The 22,817-nt window shown below is 44.4% G+C and overlaps 1 protein-coding gene and 1 non-coding gene across 5 annotated transcripts; both read left to right on the forward strand.

The window, feature by feature from the left end:
- Positions 1–3,286: 3,286 nt before the first annotated feature.
- LOC127765936 (uncharacterized) lies at positions 3,287–5,260 on the forward strand. 4 transcript variants are annotated; one of them, XR_008016179.1, is made up of 3 exons: positions 3,317–3,653; positions 3,964–4,761; positions 4,850–5,260. XR_008016179.1 is itself a non-coding variant. In XM_052290916.1 (3 exons), the coding sequence occupies exons 1-3, from the start codon at positions 3,394–3,396 to the stop codon at positions 4,913–4,915; spliced, it is 528 nt and encodes a 175-aa protein (XP_052146876.1). In that variant the 5' UTR covers positions 3,320–3,393; the 3' UTR covers positions 4,916–5,260. The 4 variants fall into 4 exon arrangements, 1 of the variants encoding a protein (XP_052146876.1); XR_008016178.1 differs by having other exon boundaries at positions 3,320–3,653; positions 3,964–4,165; positions 4,306–5,260; XM_052290916.1 differs by having other exon boundaries at positions 3,320–3,653; positions 3,964–4,165.
- A 17,167-nt stretch (positions 5,261–22,427) lies between these two features.
- On the forward strand, positions 22,428–22,534 carry LOC127769150 (small nucleolar RNA R71). Its single transcript, XR_008016717.1, has one exon. It is a non-coding gene; the product is annotated as a small nucleolar RNA R71 (small nucleolar RNA).
- Positions 22,535–22,817: the final 283 nt, after the last annotated feature.

Consider the following 22,817-nt stretch of genomic DNA (forward strand, 5'->3'; position numbering starts at 1 on the left):
CCTGTCGGACCCTTCACTGTCCGAAAAGCCACGGCCAACTTGCACAACCTTCCCCTTCTTCTTCTTCCTCCTGGCGGCTGCTCCTGGCTTTGCCGCAGTGCTAGAAATCGCCAGAAGGGTATTCACCACAGCATTGTCTTGCGGGTGCGCAGGCGAAACATGAGAGCCCGCCCCAGGTTTCGCCTTAGTCGGACTAGTGGTGTAACCGTGGGACCCATCGTCCTTAGATCCGGCCTCCCCATCATCTTCTTCTTCCTCCTCATCGTCACTTTCGGCCGTGCCCTTCGCGGCGCAACAAGTTCGCACCTGGCCGCCCTTCGCGACCGCCCGTTTGCCTTCTTCGACGTGCCAACATCGTCGTCACTGGCCTTGGAGGGGATCGATCGACCTGGCAATTCGCCAGGATGAACTCGGTTCACCCGGCCGTCGGTCTGACGCTGGAGCAAGCGGGCGAATTCGGCCGTGGTTAGGGCGCCAAGCATTTTCGACGCCTCCGTTTCGGCGTCCTCCATGGTGCGAACTAGAAAAGAGAAAAAGGAAAACGATAATTTAGGCCGAAGTATATTTCCATAAAAGAGAATATAAGACTCAGAGCAAAAGCGAAAACTCACGCTCGGCCCCAGTGGGGAGAACAAGGCGGGGAAGCCCGAGAACCTCTTCGCCCTCGTTGATGGAAACATCCCAAATACGGGCGAGGGGGGAGATCCGAAGAAGGCAAAACTCCTCACAAAGGTCGTGGGTACTTAGCCGCCGTGCGACCTTGCAAAGGACTCGAGGTTTCCATCAACCTCTACGTTCGGCTTCGCGATGATGGAGACGGCGGAGCACTGAAAGTGGAGCCAATTCGCCTTGACGTCTTCGGCAGGGTAGGGGTTGGCGATGTAGAACCACTTCTGCATCCAGTTCCTCTCCCATTTGGCCATCGATGCAGGCACCGGCCAAGCGTCCGAACGTTCCGGCCGCAGCATGAAGTTCACGCAGCGGAAGACAGTTTTTCTTAGTCCGGCCGGCGTCTGCACGTCTTTGGTCGTGGCACACGCCGTAAATAGGACGGCAAACAGCTCGGCGGTGGGAGCGAACCCGCAGGTTCAACACATCCAAGCGAAGACAGCCAGCTTCGGGAATGCTGATGGACTGAGCTGGGGAAGCCTAACCTCGTATGTCGCCAGCACAGATGACAGGAAATCATCACATGGGAGATGAAGCCCGGCGGTGAAGTAGGCGGCGAAGACAACCATTCGCCCATCGCCAAGCGAAGGGACAACAGCTTCGCCCCCACATGTCCCTTGGCCCTCCGCAAGAGCACCGGAGGAAACTAATTCGGCTAAGTCGGCCTCCTTGACAAGTGATCTGCCAAGGAAGCATGACCACCCCTCGCCAAGGCCGCCAAGGTCTTCGCTAGTCGACCCGGCCTTGGTGGGCTTGCGAGGAGCCATCAGGTCCGTGGCGAAAGAAGGATTGAGAAGCGAAAGAAGGCGAGAAAGTCGTCGAAGCACGAGAGCACAGCGGTGGCGAAAAAGCTAAGGTGCAAGCAAACGCAGAGAGTGCGGAGCGTGTTAAGCGGTAAAAAGTGAAGAGCTGAGTGGAAAAAGCGGTAAGCCGGCCCGGGGTTATATAACCCCGTTGCGAGACCGTTCGGCTGCCGACCAATCAAATCCTGACACGTGTCCAAGGGCAGACGAAACGGTAAATTCCCATTAGGACCAGAGCCAAACAGTAAAAGGCCGGGTGCGAGAAAGGAAAGGCCCACGGGGCCATTACTATTCATAGTAACACAAAGAACAGGCCAACCCCTTCGATACTCTTCCACGAACGCAGGAAGGAAATTTTCCTCATGAATTTTTTGTTACCATGAGAGCAAAAATGTTTATTTTGCAGGCACACAAACAAAGGTTTCGACAGGAACGTCGGCCGAAAGGGGGTGCCTCGCGGTATACCATACGATTTGCACGGTCTCGGCCGAATCTCCCTACTCATCCTTGCCCGTGAGGGGCTTGTTGGAGGTATACCACGAAGGGCCTTCAGCCGGGCCTGCCGAAACCGAAAACTTGGGCGATAGGCTCGAACCGGAGGCAAGCGACGAAGGTCGAAGAGGAATACCCCAAGGGCGAAGACCACAGCTCGGGAGTACACGTGCTTTGCTGGACAAGGACCTCGTCAGGAGGCCACACACGCGGAGTCGGTGAGGCGAAAGCCTCGGCCCGAAGGCATAGGTTTCGCCAAGGCACCAAACCCCACCATGAGGAAGCCTAGCAGGCCGTTGCGTCCCCGCAGGGGGATTCGCCAAATTGATGGGCCAAGCCATCTAGCCCAATTAGGGCCCATACATATAAAGGACACTGTGTGCCCCTAATAATGTCCTTATCATAAGGGTAACTATGTAAATTCCCCTGTAAAGCCTAAACCCTAGGGAGAGAACCTGTAATAGGATTATAAATAGCCCCTCTAGGCCATGTAATGGGGGGATCTGAAAAAATTTCGACCAAGTAATACAATTGTCCTTTTTCCAACCACTGTTGAGAGAACCACTCCTTTCGGTGTGGCGCAGTTGTCTATTCGACAACAGTTTATTTTTTAGTTTTTTGCTTTTTAGATCGCTAAGAACATGTATATAAAAAAATTATTCACAAATTACTTTTCGTTTGCAAATATGTCGTTTGGTTTATACCACGAATAAGCTAAAGGGTGGAGCTCTTATATGGCTAAAATAAGTCTACTTTGTATCCCTCATCTCTTTGTGTCATTCCTTGTGTTGCTGAATTAAGTCTATTCTTGGTCCCCACTATTTTTCTTCCTGCTCATTGGATCGTGCTATGCCAGGCCGTCTCACCGTGCCAAGGCATCGGCCCAAGCACGGTCTAACTATTGAGACAGCCCGGCACGGGGCCAAACACCAGTCGTGCCGTGCCGTGCTTGGCCTAGGCCAAATGGCCATACCGTGGGCCGGTCCATGGGCCTCGGGCCTTATGGCCATCTATAATTACAATCTTCTTTTTCTTCTTCTTCTTCTTCTTCTTCTTCTTGTACTAGTAGTAGTAGTAGTTGGTCACAAGAGTCCAGGCTAGTAAAGATCTCCCTACAAAGGGAATATTAGGTGGTAATTAGATTAGTGCTAATTAGTATGACGCCCAAGATTCTTCTATTTATTTTTCTCTCTCATCACGGTGCATCTATCCTATAATTCATCAACTCGGTTTTACATCGTTGATACTTCATTCATTAAATCCAAGGGATGAAAATCGTCCAATCCGACGCTCAAGATCGTCGCGGACCCTCTCCTCTCCCCCAGCACGTGCTCCGCATCCACATCTCATCCGCTCCGCCGCGCGTCTCCCCCCGATCCCCTCCCCTCCTCCTCTCTCTCTCGCACAACCACCGCCACCACCACCCTCTATGCCCCGCACGCACCCCTCTCCCCTCCTCTCTCTCGCACACCCGCCGCCACCGCCGGCGTCGATCCGTCGTCGATTCCCATCTCCAGATCGACGCCACTGGCGCCCCCTCACGCCGCAAGAACGCTGTCGCCTCGGCTCATCGATCTCCGACAACGCCGCCGCGCGCCGCCGTCGATCTCCGCCGCAAGAACAACGTCGCCCCGCCTCACCGAGCTCCTCCGACGATATTCCGCGTCAATTAATCTTCAGAGCAATAAGGTACCCATGCCATGAGTAATTTGCATGTTCGACTGTAGCGTTTAATTTGTCAAATTTCCATACCCGAGAGGTGGTATAAACAATGTTCCATTCAGTTCGTCAAACACCGCACTAGGTAGTAAATTTTCAGATTGTAGTTGCATGACCATATATATTGTCGGTTGAAGTTAGATTGGGAGGGGTATTGATGCTTTCTGTGCATGAATGAACTTAAAAGGCTACAAACTAATCTGCATGCCTACTATTTTTTTTTGGTTGGTACAAAATGCTTATAGTTGTCTGTAACAACTTGCTAAATTTGGTAAGGCAGGGACATCAATTTCCACCTTGCTGATATTGCGGCACCGTTGATACCGGTCACCGGAGAGCGTCTATTTCACCTGCACTGCTCCTGTTGTCATCCACGACCACACTGCATCTATGTCCTCGACCTCTACCTGTCGCTGACGACCATCCAGGAAGGTCGCCCTCGCAGCGATCTAAGCTGGGTTCCGTCCGTGCCCACCATTAAGGTAAACTACTATATATATAGTTCTTAAAGTTTCATAATTTACACAATGGTGTTAGATTGCTGGACATGATCTGGTTTGCCACCACTGCCCATGCAGTAGTAAATATATCAATGTCCTGACAAGATATAGTATCTGATCAGGTTTGCTACTCTACTCAATGGGACTTGAAAATGTTGTGAAATCTCTTTCAATTGCTGGTAGAAGCCTGGCATTATGCAATTTTATTAATATGGTGCATAGATTGAAGGAGCTATTTCTTTTCTCCCTGCAGATGCAAGCACTGACACAATATTCTTGCATTTTTAACACATAATTTATTTTATTGCTGGGTCGGGAGAAAAATTTGACGGACCAGAAAAATCCCCAAAATGAACTTTAGTTTTTAAGTCAAATATTTCTAGAAAACCAACTTCAGACAACTTTGCAGCTGATAGGACATTAATAGAAAATTGAGACATTGTGTTGTGGTCAAGATCAAGAGACTTTCTAAACTACCGTGCATTTTTTTTACTAGATAATGCAAGATTTTCATTTCTTGTAATTTTGACAGCCATTTTGTCCAACTTTTCAGAATATCAGATTTTAGGCCTTTTAAGGTTTGTTTTTTGGTCACATTCTATGTCTCATATTTTCCATCACAATTTTGTCCCGAACTTTTTGGATCCCGCCTTTCTGTTTCTGTAGGTATTTGACAGCATTTTGATGCTTCGCTACTTCATGGACCTTTGCATGACCTTATTCAACATGTAATAAGTACTACCACAATGCATTTTATTTTGATGATGACTGAGCTAGGCTACTTTTGAGTTACTCACATTTGGATCTACAATTCTGCTGATCTAAATAATAATTGCTAATGTAACAGCAGTTCCAGGAGAATCTGACTTAGCAGATGTAAATATGTTTCTAACATTATATGAGATTTTTTTTTTATGCGTAGCTATGCAAGCCACAACTGAGTTCCTATACACCATTTCTCACCCAAAAGTTGTAAGAACTAGGAGGCACTTCAAGTTTTTAAGTTAATTTGAGCAGAATTTGTCTCCTGGATATATATTTTTTGGAGTAATAATCTAATCCTTTTTGAAAGGTGTATTTCTGTTCTTCTATCAAATCCCCTGCTGCTAACTGGCCACTTATGTGTTAGGTGCTCTGATAATTTTCATTCAACTCGTGTTTCCTTTTATGCCACTTTGTCCTTTGCATCTAATACTGTACATTTCAGCAGTACTAGAAAAGTATAATAATCGTATTGGACAAACTGCAGATTGGATATACTAAATTGGAAATTCCGGTGAATATGCTAAATGTTTCCTGTAAATGCATATACTGATTTTTTTTATATACAGAATTATATACTGCAATGTCCCCTATGTGCTATTTTTTTCACCTTTACAAGCATATGCACTGCATTTTTCTATAGAGAGGGTATATGCTGCTTTATTTCCTATAGGGGTATAAACTGAAATTTATATAACAAATAACAGATTGTTTATTATCAAATCACCAAATGTGTACATTGTACTGCATGTAACAGAATCTCTCTCCCTCTCAAGAAAAGGGAAATTATCAGCACATGCATAGGTTGTGATTAATGCCACATGCACTATTTGCTAGCTGAAAACCGTATATTTGCAAAAATATCCAATTTTGGGCAATATATTGGTGGTATGGTCTCTTTGTTGGGATACGCGTAGGCTACAATAGCATAAATTAAAATTTTTTATTGCGTAAACCAGGAACCATGCAAGTATTAGATCATAGATCGTTACCACTCGACGCGCTGTGCAGCGGAAGAAGACGCTGAGAAGTCCAAGGAACTCTCGCGAAGTAGCGCGCGTCGATGTAGAGGAAGTAGTCGATCGCACCGGCTCGACCTTCTCCTCCTCGTGCGTCCTCGCCGTACTCCCACGCCAATCAGCACCGCAAATCAGCGGCGCCTCTACCGGTATCCACACGTACAGGGACGGAACGCCACGCGCAGATGTGCTAGCACCCGCGCGTGGCTAGGGTTTTGCTCGGGGAGGGAAGTGACGGCTAGGGTTTCTCACATGATGCAATGCCTCCGCCGGTCACACTCCTCACGAATATATAGGATCCATCACTCGGGCCTCCAAGGCCCGTAGGACTCCTATTCGGATCCCTATCCGAAGTAAGCTTATATTGGATCTCCATCCAATCCCCTTATTTCGGCTGTAACCTGAAAACTTGTTTTCGGTCCACGCGTCAACAGCGGCCCCTAGCAGAACGTATTGACCCACCGGGCATACATAAAGATCATATCGGCTGAACCTCTAGTGTATACTTGTATGAACCCCTTTGCCTCACGATATCGATTAAGCTCAAGGCTAGATATGTGCCATCCTTTAATCCATCCTTTAATAGCTCAATCATTCACTCGAACCTGTTGATAGATTATATAACTTGTGATTGACTCCTCAATCACCTTTGGCATGGCCATGCACTTCCATAATCTACAACATCGAGGGGCCCAGAGATATCTCTCCATAGGAGGGGCAAATCCCATCTTGATTATTCATATCCCACTACATGTTTCATAGCATACCCGAAAACTACTTTTATAACTACCCAATTACAGAGTAGCGTTTAGCAGTCCCTAAGTAAGCTACTACACATGTTGGGAACCATGATAATCTCAGGTCTAAGGATTCAACACCAACACTAAATGAGATCACTGATGACACAACACATATGGCTCTTGCAGTGTCTCATGTTGGGTCTATCCAACAACATGTTCACTAACATGTGTCCACATTATTAATTTGATATCTCTATACCATGATCCATGAGACATAATCATCAATTAATACATGTGCTGATCATCTAAACATATTTGTTCCACATATGATATTTGATCAGAGATCCTTTAGAAATAGCAACACATAACATAAAGAGTCTTATGAAAGAATCACATGTTCATCAACCAATAATGAGTTTATCTATTTCAAGAAAAAAAGTCGGATAAATATGTAAACATAGCATGTGATGCAATCATCTCTATGATAGCCTTTAGGGCATATCACTAACAGTCTCCCACTTGCACTAGAGTCAATCATGAATGTATCTTATACCCATTGCCCTAGTGTGTGCCTCATGCTTAGGCTAAGGGAGTGGCTTTGTCAACGGATCTGCAACATTCAAATCCGTATGTATTTTGCATATCTTCACATCTCCTCTACCCACTATCTCGCGAATGAGGTGATACCGCCGTAAAATATGTTTGGACTTTTGATGCGATCTAGGCTCCTTGGCTTGCGCAATGGCACCACTATTATCGCAATAGAGGTCCATAGGGCTAGAGGCACTAGTCATCACACCTAGTTGAGAAAAGAATTTCTTTATCCAAACAGCCTCCTTTGCTGCTTCAGAAGCGGCAATGTATTCGGCTTCTGTTGTAGAATCAGCCACTGTATCTTGCTTGGAACTCTTCCAACTCACAGTGCCTCCATTCAGGCAGAACACAAATCCAGACTGCGATCTAAAATTATCTTTGTCGGTTTGGAAGCTTGCGTCAGTGTAACCATTTACAACGAGCTCTTCCTGTCGTCCATAAACTAGGAACATATCCTTAGTTCTTCTCAAGTACTTCAGGATATTCTTTACAGCTATCCAGTGACTCTCACCTAGATCTGATTGGTATCGGCTTGTTACACTAAGTGCATATGAAACATCTAGACGTGTACATAGCATAGCATACATAATGGATCCGATTGCCAAGGCATATGAAACATCTAGATTGTTTTGCTCATCAGTCGTTTGAGGACACTGATTCTTGCCAAGATTAATGCCATGTGACATCGGTAAGAAACCTTTCTTAGAATCTTGCATGTTGAACCTCTTCAACACCTTGTCAATGTATGTACTCTGGCTTAATCCAATTAGCCTCTTTGATCTATCTCTATAGATCCTTATGCCCAGAATATATGCTGCTTCCCCTAAGTCCTTCATTGAAAAACTATATTTCAACGATGTCTTAACGGATTCAAGCATAGGAATATCATTCCCAATCAATAATATGTCATCTACATATAGGATTAGAAACACTAGTGCGCTCCCACTAATCTTCTTGTATACACAAGGCTCTTCTTCATTTTTGACAAAGCCCAATGCCTTGACTACTTCGTCAAAACGAATATTCCAACTCCGAGATGCTTGCTTCAACCTATAAATGGATTTCTGCAATTTGCATATCTTTTTAGTTGATTGTGGATCAACAAATCCCTTGGGTTGTGTCATGTACACATCCTCATCGAGATTTCCATTGAGGAAAGCTGTTTTGACATCCATTTGCCATATCTCATAATCGAAATAGGCAGCAATCGCTAAAACAATCCGAATAGATTTTAGCATGGCGACTGGCGAGAAAGTTTCATCATAATCAACACCTTGAATTTGTCTGAAACCTTTCGCCACCAATCGTGCATTGTAGATGTGAACATTTCCATCTACATCTGTCATTTTCTTAAAGATCCATTTGCACTCAATGGCTTTTACACCATCAGGTGGATCAATCAAGTTCCAAACTTGATTGACATGCATGGATTCTATTTCGGATTTCATGGCTCCAAGCCATTTCTCAGTGTCTAGTCCCACCATTGCTTCCTCATATGTAGTAGATTCATCGTTGTCTAACAACAATATATCACGTTGTCCTGAAGTTAACAACGCATACCTCGCAGGTGTACGCCATATCCTTTCGTACCTTCGTGAAGCCGGTGCTTCCACAACTGGTTCAACAACAACTTGTTCAACCTGTTGAACAACATCTTGCTCAACTTGTGGTTGTGTGGACGGTGAAGCGTTTTCCGGTGTTTCCTGAATTTCTTCAAGTCGCACCATGCTCCCACTATCCTTTCTTGAAATAAACTCTTTTTCCAAGAAAACACCGTGTCGAGCGACAAACACTTTGCCCTCTTCCCGATTATAAAAATAATATCCTTTCGTTTCCTTAGGATACCCCACAAAGAAGCATTTATCTGATTTAGGTGTGAGTTTGTCCTATTGCAAACGTTTTACATAGACCTCACAGCACCAAATCTTTAGGAAAGACAAACTGGGACGCTTCCCTGTCCATATCTCATATGGTGTCTTATCCACTGATTTTGATGGAACCCTGTTTAGTGTGAACGCAGCTTCTCTAGAGCGTAACCCCAAAAGCTTAGCGGCAGATCAGTTTGGCTCATCATTGATCGCACCATGTCCAACAATATACGATTCCTCCGTTCAGACACCCCATTCCACTGAGGCGTTCCTGGTGGAGTGAGTTGTGGAACAATTCCACACTCCTTTAGATGATTGCCAAATTCAAGGCTCAAGTACTCTCCACCACGATCAGATCGTAGATACTTGATCGTCTTGCCCAAATGATTTTGTACCTCATTCTGAAATTCCTTGAACTTTTCAAAGGATTCAGACTTATGCCTCATTAAGTAGACATAACCATATCTACTAAAGTCATCGGTAAAGGTAATAAAGTACCCAAAACCACCTCTGGCAGTTGAGCTCATTGGTCCACATACATTAGTATGTACTAGTCCCAATAGTTCACTTGCCCTTTCACTTTGACCCGTGAAAGGTGCCTTTGTCATTTTGCCAAGTAAACAAGATTCACATGTCTTAAATGATTCAAAATCAAACGAGTGTAGAAGTCCATCTCTATGAAGCTTCTCCATGCGTTTCTCATTTATATGACCCAAGCGACAATGCCAAATAAAAGTGGGATTCAAATTATTAGGACGTTGCCTTTTTGCATTAATGTTATAGACTGAACATCCATCAAGATTCACAATGTATAAGCCATTCATCATGGGTGCATGGAAATAGAAAATGTCATCATAATAGACTGAACAACCATTGTCGACAGATCTAAAACCATAACCCTCTGCTTGCAAACAAGAAGCAGAGATAACGTTGTTACACAAAGCTGAAATGCAATAACAATTATTTAACTCCAAAACTAATCCTGACGGTAAAGATAATGGCATAGTGCCGACCGCAACAGCAGCAACTCTTGCTCCATTGCCCACGCGAATGTCCACTTCGCCTCTTGCTAAGCTCCTACTTTTCAGCCCCTGCAACGATTTGCATATGTGAGCAACTGACCCGGTATCAAATACCCAAGAATCAGTAGAGGAAGTAGCAAGATAAATTTCTATAACATTAATACCTGAGGTGGAACTCTTTCCATCCTGCTGCTTCTGCTTGAGCTGCTCTAGGTATTTCTTACAATTTCTCTTCCAATGACCTGTCTCCTTGCAAAAGAAGCACTCTGCATCCTTAGCGGGCCCTGTCTTTTGAACCTTGGTCTTAGAGTTGCTAGTACTCGTAATCTCATCAGAGTTTAGCTTTCTCTTTTGACCACTTTTCTTGTTGTTGGGCTTTCGCTTATGCATAACCATCACATGGTTGGAGTTTTTCTTAATGCTTTCCTCGGCAGTCTTTAGCATCCCATGCAATTCTGCCAAGGTCCTGTTCAGGTTGTTCATGATGAAATTCATTATGAACGGCTCAAAGCTAGGAGGGAGCGACTGGAGAATCAAATCAGTAGCCAACTCTCGGCTAAGGGGAAAGCCAAGCTTATCCAGACTCGGTGTAACCAATCATTTTGATCACATGTGGGCTCACTGGATTACCTTCTGCTAGCCTGCACGCAAACAAGGACTTTGAGGTATTAAACCTCTCAGCTCTTGCTTGGTCCTCAAACATGTTACGTAGTCCCGTGATTATCGTATGAGCATCCAATGCCTCATATTGCCTTTGAAGCTCAGGGGACATAGTAGCAAGCATGAGACAACTTATATCAAGATAATCATTGCATCGCTTTTCATGCTCCCTACGTCAAGCAGCAGGAGCATTGTTGGGCAAGTTATCTGGAAAAGGCTCTGTAAACACAAACTCTTTGTGCTCTTGCCTGAGAACAATTCTCAGATTGCGATACCAGTCCATGAAGTTTGTTCCAGTCAACTTCTCTTTCTCAAGAATAGACCGCAAGTTAAAATTGGATGGTGCAGGAGCTGCCATGATCTACAATAGAAATATATGTATGCAAAATCAGCACCATGCGGAGAGAGAGGACAATGGCGCCAGCTCGATTCCGACGGGGAAAAAGGGCGGCGAGTGGCGGAAACGGACGAGGGAAGTGCGGGGAGGGTTTATATAGGGTTGGGAGTGAGAGAGTGCGGCCGGCGGGTGTCACGCCTGGAAATTCACTAGTAATTTCCGAACTAATTTGTGCATGAAACCCTCATCTAGGAATCAGTCGAGGTACACAAACTGACAATTCAATATACAGATTCATCAATAATACAACGTTACATAGTTACAAATGAAAAGAGAGAATAGCAGCGGAATTACGGTCTAGCGAAGCTCCGGCTCCACTCCCACAGGCAGCTCAACTAGGGTATAAGCCAAACGTCTTCTCCTTTGCGACTTCTCTTCAACTGAGGTTTGATTGATTATTGCAAGGTGAGTACATGGAATACTCTGCAAGCCACACAGCAAGTATGCAAGTGCACAAGGATACCAAAGAATGGCATAATATAGGGCTCATTTGCAAAAGCAGCATTTTGCAAACATTTGAGAATTGTAAAACAGTAGAGTAATTAATCATCAATATTAATCAACACTGAACAACATACCCATGCTGCACAGGCCCAACCATCCTGAACAACCATACTCGGATGTACAGCTCTATCTCCAAACCAGGAATGTACCATTCCAAACCAGGAGCTAATCAAATTATTACCAGTTATAGCATCATTTATTATGGTGAGAAGTGTGAGACTAATCACGAAAGACATTGTTAGACCCGCCCATGACCGCGGGCACGGCTATTCGAATAGTTTTACTCTGGCCAGAGGTGTACCACTGTACTCACAAGACACAGCTCCACGACATGTCACCATGCGCCTCAATACCACCACGATACCTCAGAAAGGAGCTATGACAGTACCCCTCGCACAACACAATCCACCACAGCGCACCGTTCCTGGATCATAATCACCCCCTTATAAACAAGGCATGGACTCCCTAGCAACCCCCGTGGGCTTATCTCCGCCAATTCTCAGTCTGGTGCCCCGTAATGAACCATGCTATACAAAAGATAAAGCCGTTGCCCACGCTGGCTTGTGGTTGGCACGGTTAATGTTTCACAACCGAAACTCGTGAACCGGTCCTTAATTGTCATGAGCACAACCATCAAAACCATGTGCTCACAACCCACCATTATCAAGTTTTAGTTGGCAAATTAATTAATTAACCAATGACGATTGACCATCGTGAGCTACAATTAAATATCCATCATTAAGTAATAGTGAAACATTAGTTATCCCAATCATGTGCTAATGTTTCTAAGCATGGCTAAGCAATTATATCTAATACATCTAGTTGAACCAATATATAAATCCAACTATTCAAATTATAACCCGAGGTAATCAAGACATAGGATAATCAATGCAAATTGGCCATAACAAAGGAATAGATTCACACCACCCAGTGACATTCGAAAATAAATGCACAGCTGAAATAAATAGAGAATTTAAATATAGGATCAACATACTCAAAGGAATTGTGTTTAGAATCTGTGTGACTTGCCTTGCAATATTTGGTCTTCAATTAGTCTTCTTGAATACTTCCGGCGCACTCGCGAACCTTCGAAACGACGGAAATGACAAGTTAACAAGCAAAACAAGGAAAAATACTAAGAAACTCCAAATAAACAGTACATATAAAGTAAACAAACATGTAGATCATGATTTTAGATAAATTATGAGACTTACAGCCTCATTCTAACTTCATATGAATTAATTAAGAATTTTACAAGATTTAATTTCAATTAAAGCCTATTAAAGAGAAGACTATTCCAAATTAATTAAACCATTTACAAATGATTTATAACTGAGATAAAAGATTAAAGCAACCTCCGGAAAATGATTAGCTTATATTTGGTAGATGACATATATTAAAAAGAAATAATATGCCACTGAAAAGAGGAAACAGATTTATATTGATTTTGGACAGCTGATATTAATCGACATAGAGTTGACCAAGATTGGATGGCTTAGATTGATCTGAACCGGAGGAAAGAGCACGACGAGGGGAGCTCACCGATGACTTGAACGACGGCAAACGACGACGGCGGCGAGGTTGGAGTGGCGACGGGGTACTGATCGACGGTGGCGGCGGCGTTTCGACGATCTTTGGCGTAGACGAGGTGGTGGACGGTCTTCTACTTGCAGCTACGAATCTAACGGAGGTGGCGGTGAAGCTTGGTGATGACGGAAGGAGCAGCAGGGCCTCGCCGGAGATCAAAACGCGGCGACGAGCTCGGCCTTGACGGTGACAACGAACTTCCCGGGGTCTCCGGCTTCGGGGAGATGGCAGCCGGGCTTCCTCTCCTTCTTGCGAACCCAACGGCGGCAGCGGCGACCAAATGCAACGATGGACGACGAAGAATGGCGCGGCTAGAGCGGTGGCCGGCGCTTGGAGAGAGAAAGAAAGCTCGAGGAGGGGCGGCTAGGGCACGGAGAAGGACGGGACTTGAGCGGATAGGCAGAGGACGACTAGGGGGTCCGTTATATAGGCACGGGAGCTCAGGTCCAGGCCTAAATCGACGAGAGAAACTCCGGGAAAGTTAAGGATCTTCGCCGGAAAAAGGAAAGGTTGATCCGCGAAATTGGAAAGGATTTCCGTAAAACCTTTTGGGGATTTCTTGGGAAATTGTAGAGGAGGATTCCATTACCGCAACTAATTTGGAAAAAGGAGCAACGGGGAGGTCGGATTTGGAAGGAGGAGGTGGCAGCAACAGGACACGGCACGGGAGACAGTCGGCTCTGGCTGGAGGTTGAAGATGCACTGTAGCGAGGGGGACTCAAAACAGACTTTTCTGCGGGCTGAGAGGAAGGAAGAGAGAAGGCGAGGGAATGGGCTGAAAAGAAGGAAGAATGGGCCGAGGACTAAAGGTGAACTTTTCCTGTTTCGGCCCGAAAAGGAAAAGGGGATTTTAATTACTTTTCCCAATTAAATTAATCACTGAAATGATCTTTCAATTTTTAAAAATACTTCCAATGCTCAAATAATTCCAACAAAATTCTTGAACATACTTGGACACTCTAAGTATTTCAAAAAATTGAAACAAGCTCATTTAATGATTAATTTAATATGTGAATAATTACTGAAATATTCTTTGTATTATTAAAATTAAGAATTGAGCTCCGAAAAATCCGAGAAAATTTCAGAGAGTATAATTAATCATGGAGAATTTAATAAAAATTAAATCCAGCCATGCTTTATATTTAGGAAATTTTATTTCCCACATTTAACTTAACTTGTAAATTAATGAACATTTAAATATAAATTCTATTAATAATTTATTAAATCATTTATAAATCCTGAAATGAAATTCAAGCTGTGACACAGACCCAGGTAGGTGGCGTAAGTATGATGGGTAGGTAGTTGGCCATGGCGAGCTGATCGTCGAAGGCTGCCTGGATGGTGATGGAGTAGACGGCAAGCCATGCACCAGGATCGGTCTTGTCTTGCCGTCGTACATGTCGATACCCATGGGCTTGAAGTTTTGGGGCCATTGTACTCGGTGTAGTGGCTCGGTGAAGGCTGGGATCCCTTCAACCAGGTTGTCGCGACGGCATCTTGGCTCATGGGAGAGGTCAATGTAGTTGTGAAGTGGTCGGTGAACAACGATGCATCCGTCTAGTCTGGTCTCGGCGCGTCGCTATCCGCCTTCGTCCTCGATGTCATGGATCTGAAGTCGTTCTGCTTCTCGTTGTCGGTGTTGCTCATTCATGATGTTGGAGAGGTCGGCGTTGAGACGCCGGTTGGACTCGATCCAGTCTCGCAGGTCACTTGGTTGGTTGAGGTCCGTGGGTAGGCGAGATGGGCGTTTAGACGATGATGCGCCACCTGTTGTTACAGGTGGGAGGTGTCATCATGTGCTAGACGGCAGCGGCCTCAATCATAGGCTTGATTTGTCCGATCGTGTTGTTGATTGTCGGGTCTTCAGGAAACTTGATGTTGTTGAGTAGTCCCTTGGCCACGACGATGTTATGCTGGGAAGTCATGAAGACGTCGTGTTCGCCCAGCTTGGCTTGGAGGATGGCCTCCTGGGCTGTTCGTCCACGTTGATGCAGATCCGCCATGCGCCTAGTGAGTTCCTCTTGTTGTTGCCTGATGCGGTGCTCTTCGGCTTCACGTTCTTGTCGCTCGACGTCAGTTTCCGTGTGAAGTATGACGAAGACATCCTGCGGCTTGTGACTCGACGCTGGAGTGTTGTTGGAGCTTTCGTCTGTCGTGTCATGGATGTTTTCAGACTGTGGATGAGAAACACAACGGCTTAGGAGATCTGTTTAACTCTAGTGCAGGTCCAAGGCTTGCCTCGAGTGTGCGAAGGGCGTGCCAGCTGGTTTGATCCTGCAACCAGCAAGGAAACAACAAACAAAGTAAGTCAGCTGATAGTCGATCGGTCGATAGGTCGATGGCGTATAGTTAGTGATCATAAGCGATATAGTTAGACCAGATTAGCTATGGGTTGATATATAATTTAAGCATAAACCCTAAATATGCCTCATCGGCTAAAATATCATATAATTAGTTTGTTAAATATATGTCAGACGATATTATTGAAAAAGTCGATGGAACAATATTTAGAGCAAAATAGATAAATAAAGATAATGTACTAGCTAATGCTCTTGTACAAAGTTATATAACCAAATCAATCTATAGAAATATATCAAATACGCATTAGTTACAAAGATTGGCAACTCGGCTGACACTGATCTAGACTTGATATATTTATATAGGGTGATCTGTCTATATAAGTGGCAAATATATATAAAACTAGTATAGTATCATGTATATTAGGTAAGATCAGCTGAAACTCCGATACTATCTCTAAGTATGATTAATTCCAGGTTAGTTTTTAAGGTTCTAGACAAGACTAGGGATGATGCATATCAAAGTAAGTAAAGAAACCTAAAGTCTAAACAATCAAGGAATTAATCACTTTTCGAGATGGTGGATGCCATAGTTAATCTAATCTAGAAAGACAATTTAGATGATACCAGCAAGAACCCTAAAACGAGAACCAGCCGATAGGGCTAATTTGAAATACTAAGACTATATTAACTCAGACATATGATAGCAGATGATTATGATAAAAGGACTAGAACATCTAAAATGACATAATAGCCCTAATAGCGCAAGCCATCAAGATGGGTTACCTCTTGTTGAGAGAACTCGCTAAAAAGAAGAACAAAAAGGTTGGCGATGTGCCAAAGTTGTATTGGATTGTCTCCCCTATTACAATGCTATGAGGTTCATATTTATACCCAAAGTACAAACTTAGTAGGCACTCATATACTTGAAAGTATTTCAATACCATAAATGTATTTAGAAGAGTATTCTAATAAAAGTACAAAGCTTACAAAAGAGAGGAGGAAAGCTGCTAAAGCCATACCCGAACTCTTCCGAAGGCTTCCGGACCCTTGACTCCTATTCTATTTCTATTCCACCAGCTAGATACTACTAAACTAAACTTGGGGGAAATGAGAGAGCTATTGCTTGAGGTGTGTGTTGAAGTGATGAGAGTGACCTCCTTAAATAGGCAGGTAATGACGATTATGGCGGTTGGAAAGGTCGGTAATACCCTCCAACTGCCATAAGGACTGAATCTCCACTGTTCCCTCAAAACCCTGCATCCATCGGCTTCACCGCAGGTTCGGCAACCAGGGGCCGGCCCAACCAGCCCACATTTTGGCTGGTGGCCTCCTCCGCTAATTCACTTCGTAGACTTGTGAATTTTGGCCTAATTCATCGTGTCAAGTCTGCGTTCTTGGCCCATTCATACACAAGTCTGGTTCTCGACATCGTCCGATTGATTTATCGTCTGAGTTGATGTCAATTTTCCTCCACTTTATTGTCATTCTCTGCAAAAGTTTAGTATACGTAATACTAGTGGAATATTATTATTCTAACAAATGTATGCATTGCAAGCATCACTAGTTCTCCTCTATTTTGGTAATATTGACGGTTGAAACTGATCGATAACAATCGTCAACAAAACCCCCAAAGCTTGGACCTTTGCTCGTCCCGAGTGAAGGACGAAAGGAAACAAAGACTTGGTTGTTGATCAGGAGTTGCTACGTACTATGCTGCATATCTCAAAGATACAGGTGCAAGATTTTTGTACTCTCTCTCAGATTAAATAATCTTTGGCACGGTGGCTTACCCTTACCCCTGATTCCCACGTGACACTGCTTCTCCTTGCCTTGAGCGGTTGAAAGACAGAGCAGCAATTAGAGCACCAATCACCCGATTTTTATTCTACTCTTATTCCGGAAGTTTTCAAATGATTTTGCAAAAGAAAGCCAAGTTCCTCAAATGATTCACTCAGTCTCTCTAAGTGTATCAATATGAATTCCTCACCAAATGTTGCCTTGTTGATTCCTACTCTAAGGTTTATATGTGGAGCTTGGTAGGGATCAAACATGGCATACTTGCATTCACATTTATTACTAAGTCAAAAACTTAGACTAAAGCAGATAGCTAAACATACTCAAGATCAAGATCGTGCAAAATGTGTGTGTGTGGTATATGGTGGAAATGATATATGAGGAAAAATAAAGAAAAAGCTTCTCCTTTGTGCTTACTTTCTTTTCCCAAAAATCCTTCTTTTATTGATTAGGAGAGGGCATGGCTATATATTTCTTTTTTTTTCAATCATGCTCATGCTTGATGGAGCATAACTTTATTTTATTATTATTTTTTTCATAACAATGCCTTTCCCTCCTTTCTCTTTTTTCTTTTCAAAAGGATTTTTCTTTTTAGGAGAAAAAAGCATATGAGAGCATGGAGAGTTTATTTTGGTGGTAATATGGAAATGGGATGGAATATTGCTTAGCTCCCAGTGTAGGAGTTTTAGCATGTGCATATATGTGGGTGTATGATCTTGATCATAGAGTATGAGAAGTATCTACACAAGTCACAAGAGTTTGACAAAGTTCAATGGAATGACAAGTAACCAAAATGTATATGGTTTAATCATGATAGCACATTTTTGGCTCTGGTAGGAATTTATATCAAATGAGGAACTTTCAATTTTATCATTTTGAAAAGCAAAACATCCGGAATTTATGTCAAACTAGTATCAGGATCATAGCAACTCTTATTTACCATCTCATATCTCGCAACAACCTAGACTTAGATCAGCAAGTGTAGCCCATTTACCTCAGGTTCCCGGATAATTGTTGGCTACTTATATTTAACCTTTGAGAGAGTATTTACCAAGAAGCCATATATCAGAGATATAAAACAGAGCAACTATTTATTGTTTCAACAAAGAGAACTAGCTTGTCTTACCTAGCATGACTCAAACCTATCCTATCTTTTTGGTATTTTCTATTTTGCAAATTTTTATGTTGTTTTTATTTTTATAAGATGCAATTGGAGAGCAAATATGCTATAGGAAAGGAAAATATGCAATGTGATACAAGTTACCTCAATGGGGGGAGCGATGTCTCCCCCCCCCCCCAAGCTTGGCTTTCGCTCAGGGTCCTTGATAAGGATTGAACCCCTAAAAACGAAAGTGCGCCTGAAGGTCATCATGTTGTTACTGCATCATATTGTTGATGTTGGCGAACTGAGCATCAACAGATTGTTGCCATTCTTGCATGCCACCGGTCCTCACTGGCGCTTGCCCTGGTCGAGACTGCGATGCTATGGCGTGGAGCTTGGGTCCATCCGGGTGCATCCCCAGTTGATGCCCAACCTGCCTCATACATTTGTACGGGTGTCGAGGATGATGAACATTCTCATTCGTTTCTTTTCATGTTGCGCGTCTCCCGGTATGTTCCACCTGCGTGAGATTCTTCTATGGTCTGTAGGGGAATGGTTAGTTCATGGCAGTTGTACAAATGATACCCCGCATTTGGCAACTGGATTTCATTTGTACAACCGGGGAAAAAGTATATCAAAGATCCATCTGCTCCATGTTTCAGAATATGCCTTTGCATTAGATACGCCTCATCAATACGCGGACGAGCGGCTGAGATAAAAGCAATTTGGTCGCTAACGACCCCTAGCCCTTTTGCTATCCGAGTAATCAGAGAAGTGCACTCAACAGGAGCAGAGAACTTTATACTTTCTAACCATTGCCTTATCATACATTTCACAGGAGCAATTTTGATTTTTCTAACCATGGCAAACATGATAATTAATTCATCTCCCCTAATGGGTCTCAGATCACCTCTAGGAAACAAAGTCATGGCAATCCATTTGTGCATGAGCCTAAGTGTAGGATTATGGATATCATTCGTTCTAGGTTTCTCGCAAATTGGAGCACCAGAAATATCTTCCCAAAACCTATTTTTCTCGAACACAGAAATTCATTTCTGGAGATCGATCTTACAGAAATCGTGAAAGCCAAGAAGTGTACTCAAGCCTTTCCATGTAAGTGTGAACTCCTTACGGAAGAAGCGAAAAGAAATACCATCTTCTATTTCTTTCAAAGTGCACAGAAATTGCAAAGTAAGCAAACAAGAACTAGGCTCATCTATCATAGCAAATCTCTACCAACCAACAGCTTTCCAAATAGAACGAAATTCAACATTCATACCTATCTTTTTCAGCAACTCCGGTGAGTATTCTCGCGTGTGAGCATACTCCCGGTCGCTCAGCATGTAGTAGACTTGTCTCTCCTGATCACTGATAAGGTCGAGGTCAGTGTCGTTCAGGAGTCGTCACGGAGCTTAGGTGTCTTCCATCGAGACATCGGCTGATGAACGAGTACTAGACTCGTCATGATGACTTGATGAAGAGCCGGACCCCTTGAACAGACGAGACAGTCGCTCCTCATTCTGCACAATGAAGCAAGAACGGACTAACTCGGCGGGGGTTGGGAGTGACAAGAGTTTCATGCGCCGGTTAGTTTCACCAAAGAACCTTGTATATATGCAACTAAAGATTTGAATTTGAGGGAAACTATCAAAGCTTGAATGAACTTGAGAGCAAACTTTGGAGAGGGAATGAAAATGTGTTGAAATGGGGTGAAGTCCCCTCTCCCGGCCGGTTGGCTTAAATAGTGCACCCACAACGGTCAAAACCAACCTGTGGGGCCCACTAGTCGTTGCCTAAAAGAAAGAGGGAACCGACCGTTGGCCTGGCCGATTGGGCCCCACTTTCGGCCGTTGGATTCCAACGGTCAGTGTGGTCATGGCACAGTAAATTTTCATTGAAAATTTTATTTTGGTTTGTTCTGAAAAATCGTAAATGCAATTTTGAAATTCAACTATGTGATGATGCAAAAATTCAAATTGTTGAAAGCAAATATGCAGATACATACCAATTTACCTGTTGGCGAAGGTCGCGTCTTTTTAGGTCCGACGTGCAAGACCGTACCTCCTTTCGATTTAGTTCATGGATTTTCCACCCGACTCCGGAGGTGATGGAGCGGGCGTCTTTGGCTTCTCCCTCCACACCTTCTTTGGTTTTGGTGCGCAGGACGGCTTCTTCTGAGCCGGCTGCTCTAACTTCTTGGCCGGTACGGGTGATTTTACCGGCGTCCTCGAATAACGGTTCCTGGGCATCGATGTTTCCTTCTCCAGGAAATTCTGCATGAACTTCACCAGGCTGTACGTTTTTGGTGGCTCCTCTTCGACCACTTGAATATTCTGCGGATTCAGCCCATACATGATTCTGACCATGGAGCATTGTTCCGTCCTTGGTTGAAACTCAAACTTTTCCTCCTTCCCGTTGATATGGAAATGGATGCTCCCCGTTCCCACATCAATGTTGACTCCTGCGGTGCTAAGGAATGGACGCCCCAGGATGAACGGTGTCTCCTTCCCCGTGTCCATGTCTAGCACTACAAAATCAACCGGGATGAAGAAATACCGTATCTTGACTGGCACGTCCTCCGCTATCCCTGCCGAGTAACGGACTGATGAGTCGACCAGTTGGAGGCGCATCGGTGTCGGTGCCTACACCATGAAGTTGAGCTTGTCGAAGACGTCTTTTGGCATGACGCTGACGCTGGCTCCAAGGTCACATAAGGCTTGGTCGAATTGTTGTGCCCCGATCGAGCAGGTGATCATAGGACACCCCGGATCTTTCTTCTTCTCCAGGAGCTTGTGGAGTATCAGGTTGCTGCATTGTTCCCGTCAGCTTGACCACCTCGGTTGTTGGGAGCGGTCTCTTGTTGTTGAGTATATCCTTGAGACAACGGGCGTATGTCGGCACTTGCATAGCATCCAACAACGGCATGTTGATGTGGATCTTTTGGATCACTTCAACAAAACGAGCGAATTGCTCGTCCACTGACGGTTTTCTCATCCGTTGGGGAAACGGCAGCAACCGTGTGTCGCAGTACTCCTGCGGCATGGTCTTTTCTGGCTGAAACTTTTTGTATGCCAAACCATTAGATGGCGCTTCTTTTGACATCCCATTAGTTCCTGTAGGGTTAGGATATGGCGGATCACGAGTGGACTTACCTCCCCTTGTCGTGATCGCCTTCACATTTTCAATAGATGAGTCGGGTTGCCCCGGAATCCTCCCAGTTTCATTTGCAGGGACTAAAGATGCCAACTGAGCTAACTGGGTTTCTATCATTTTGTTAAAGCACAGCTGATTTTGAAAGGCAGAAGCAAAGCCATCTAACTTGACATTTCTGTTCTCTAGGATCTTATCGTTACCAGCAAGCTTTTTGCTTAGCAAATCAGTAGTTTTGGCTTGCGCAAAAACGAGATCTTTTAAGGAGGGCTGGTTAGAGAAGTTACCGTTATTGTTACCTCCTTGATAACATGGGCATGGTTGGTTCCACCCCTGATCTCCTTGTCGACGATACCCGTTGTTGTTGCCAATGTACATCGCCTCCTCACAGGTTTCCAAGCAATTATTCCCAGGATGACCCGTGCCGCCGCAGACTTCACACGTGACGTGTGAGTCCAAGGCCTTGACGGTACCTTGTGGCATTTTCTCGTGGTCGTCCAAGCGTTTCATGAGGAGATCTAGCTTGGTAGCAAGTAACTCCGTCTCCTTGACGGTGTGCATGCCTCGCTGACGGGTCTGGAGTCGTTCCTCGCTCCAACCCATATTGGAGACCATCTTCTCTATGAATTCAATGGCTCCTTGAACCGTTTTAGAGAAGAAAGCCCCTCCAGCTGCCGTGTCCAGGTGATCGCGGGACATCGGGGTGAGTCCATTGTAAAAGTTCTGCAGGATCAGCCAGTCATCCATCCCATGATGAGGACAGGCGGCCACATACTCCTACAGACGCTCCCATACTTCAGGAATAGACTCATCCATCGTCTGCTGGAAACTTGAAATCCTTCCACGAAGGGCATTGGTTTTGCCCATCGGGAAGAATTTCGAGAGGAATGCCATAGAGCATTTGTCCCAGGTGTTGGCAGCAGCACAGTTGGCATAGAACCACTGCTTCACTCTCCGGAGAAGGGAGAACGGAAACAGTCTCAGCCTAACAGTGTTGGGACTGACGCCCTTGATGGTATACGTGCTACAGATCTCCAGGAACTGTTGCAGATGAGCATTGGCATCCTCATTAGGCTTGCCACAGAATGGGCTAGCCTGCGCCATTGTGATGAGGCTGGACTTCAAGTCGAAATCC

The sequence above is a fragment of the Oryza glaberrima genome, chromosome 3 (genome assembly GCF_000147395.1).
Source record: "Oryza glaberrima chromosome 3, OglaRS2, whole genome shotgun sequence".
Lineage (NCBI taxonomy): Eukaryota > Viridiplantae > Streptophyta > Magnoliopsida > Poales > Poaceae > Oryza > Oryza glaberrima.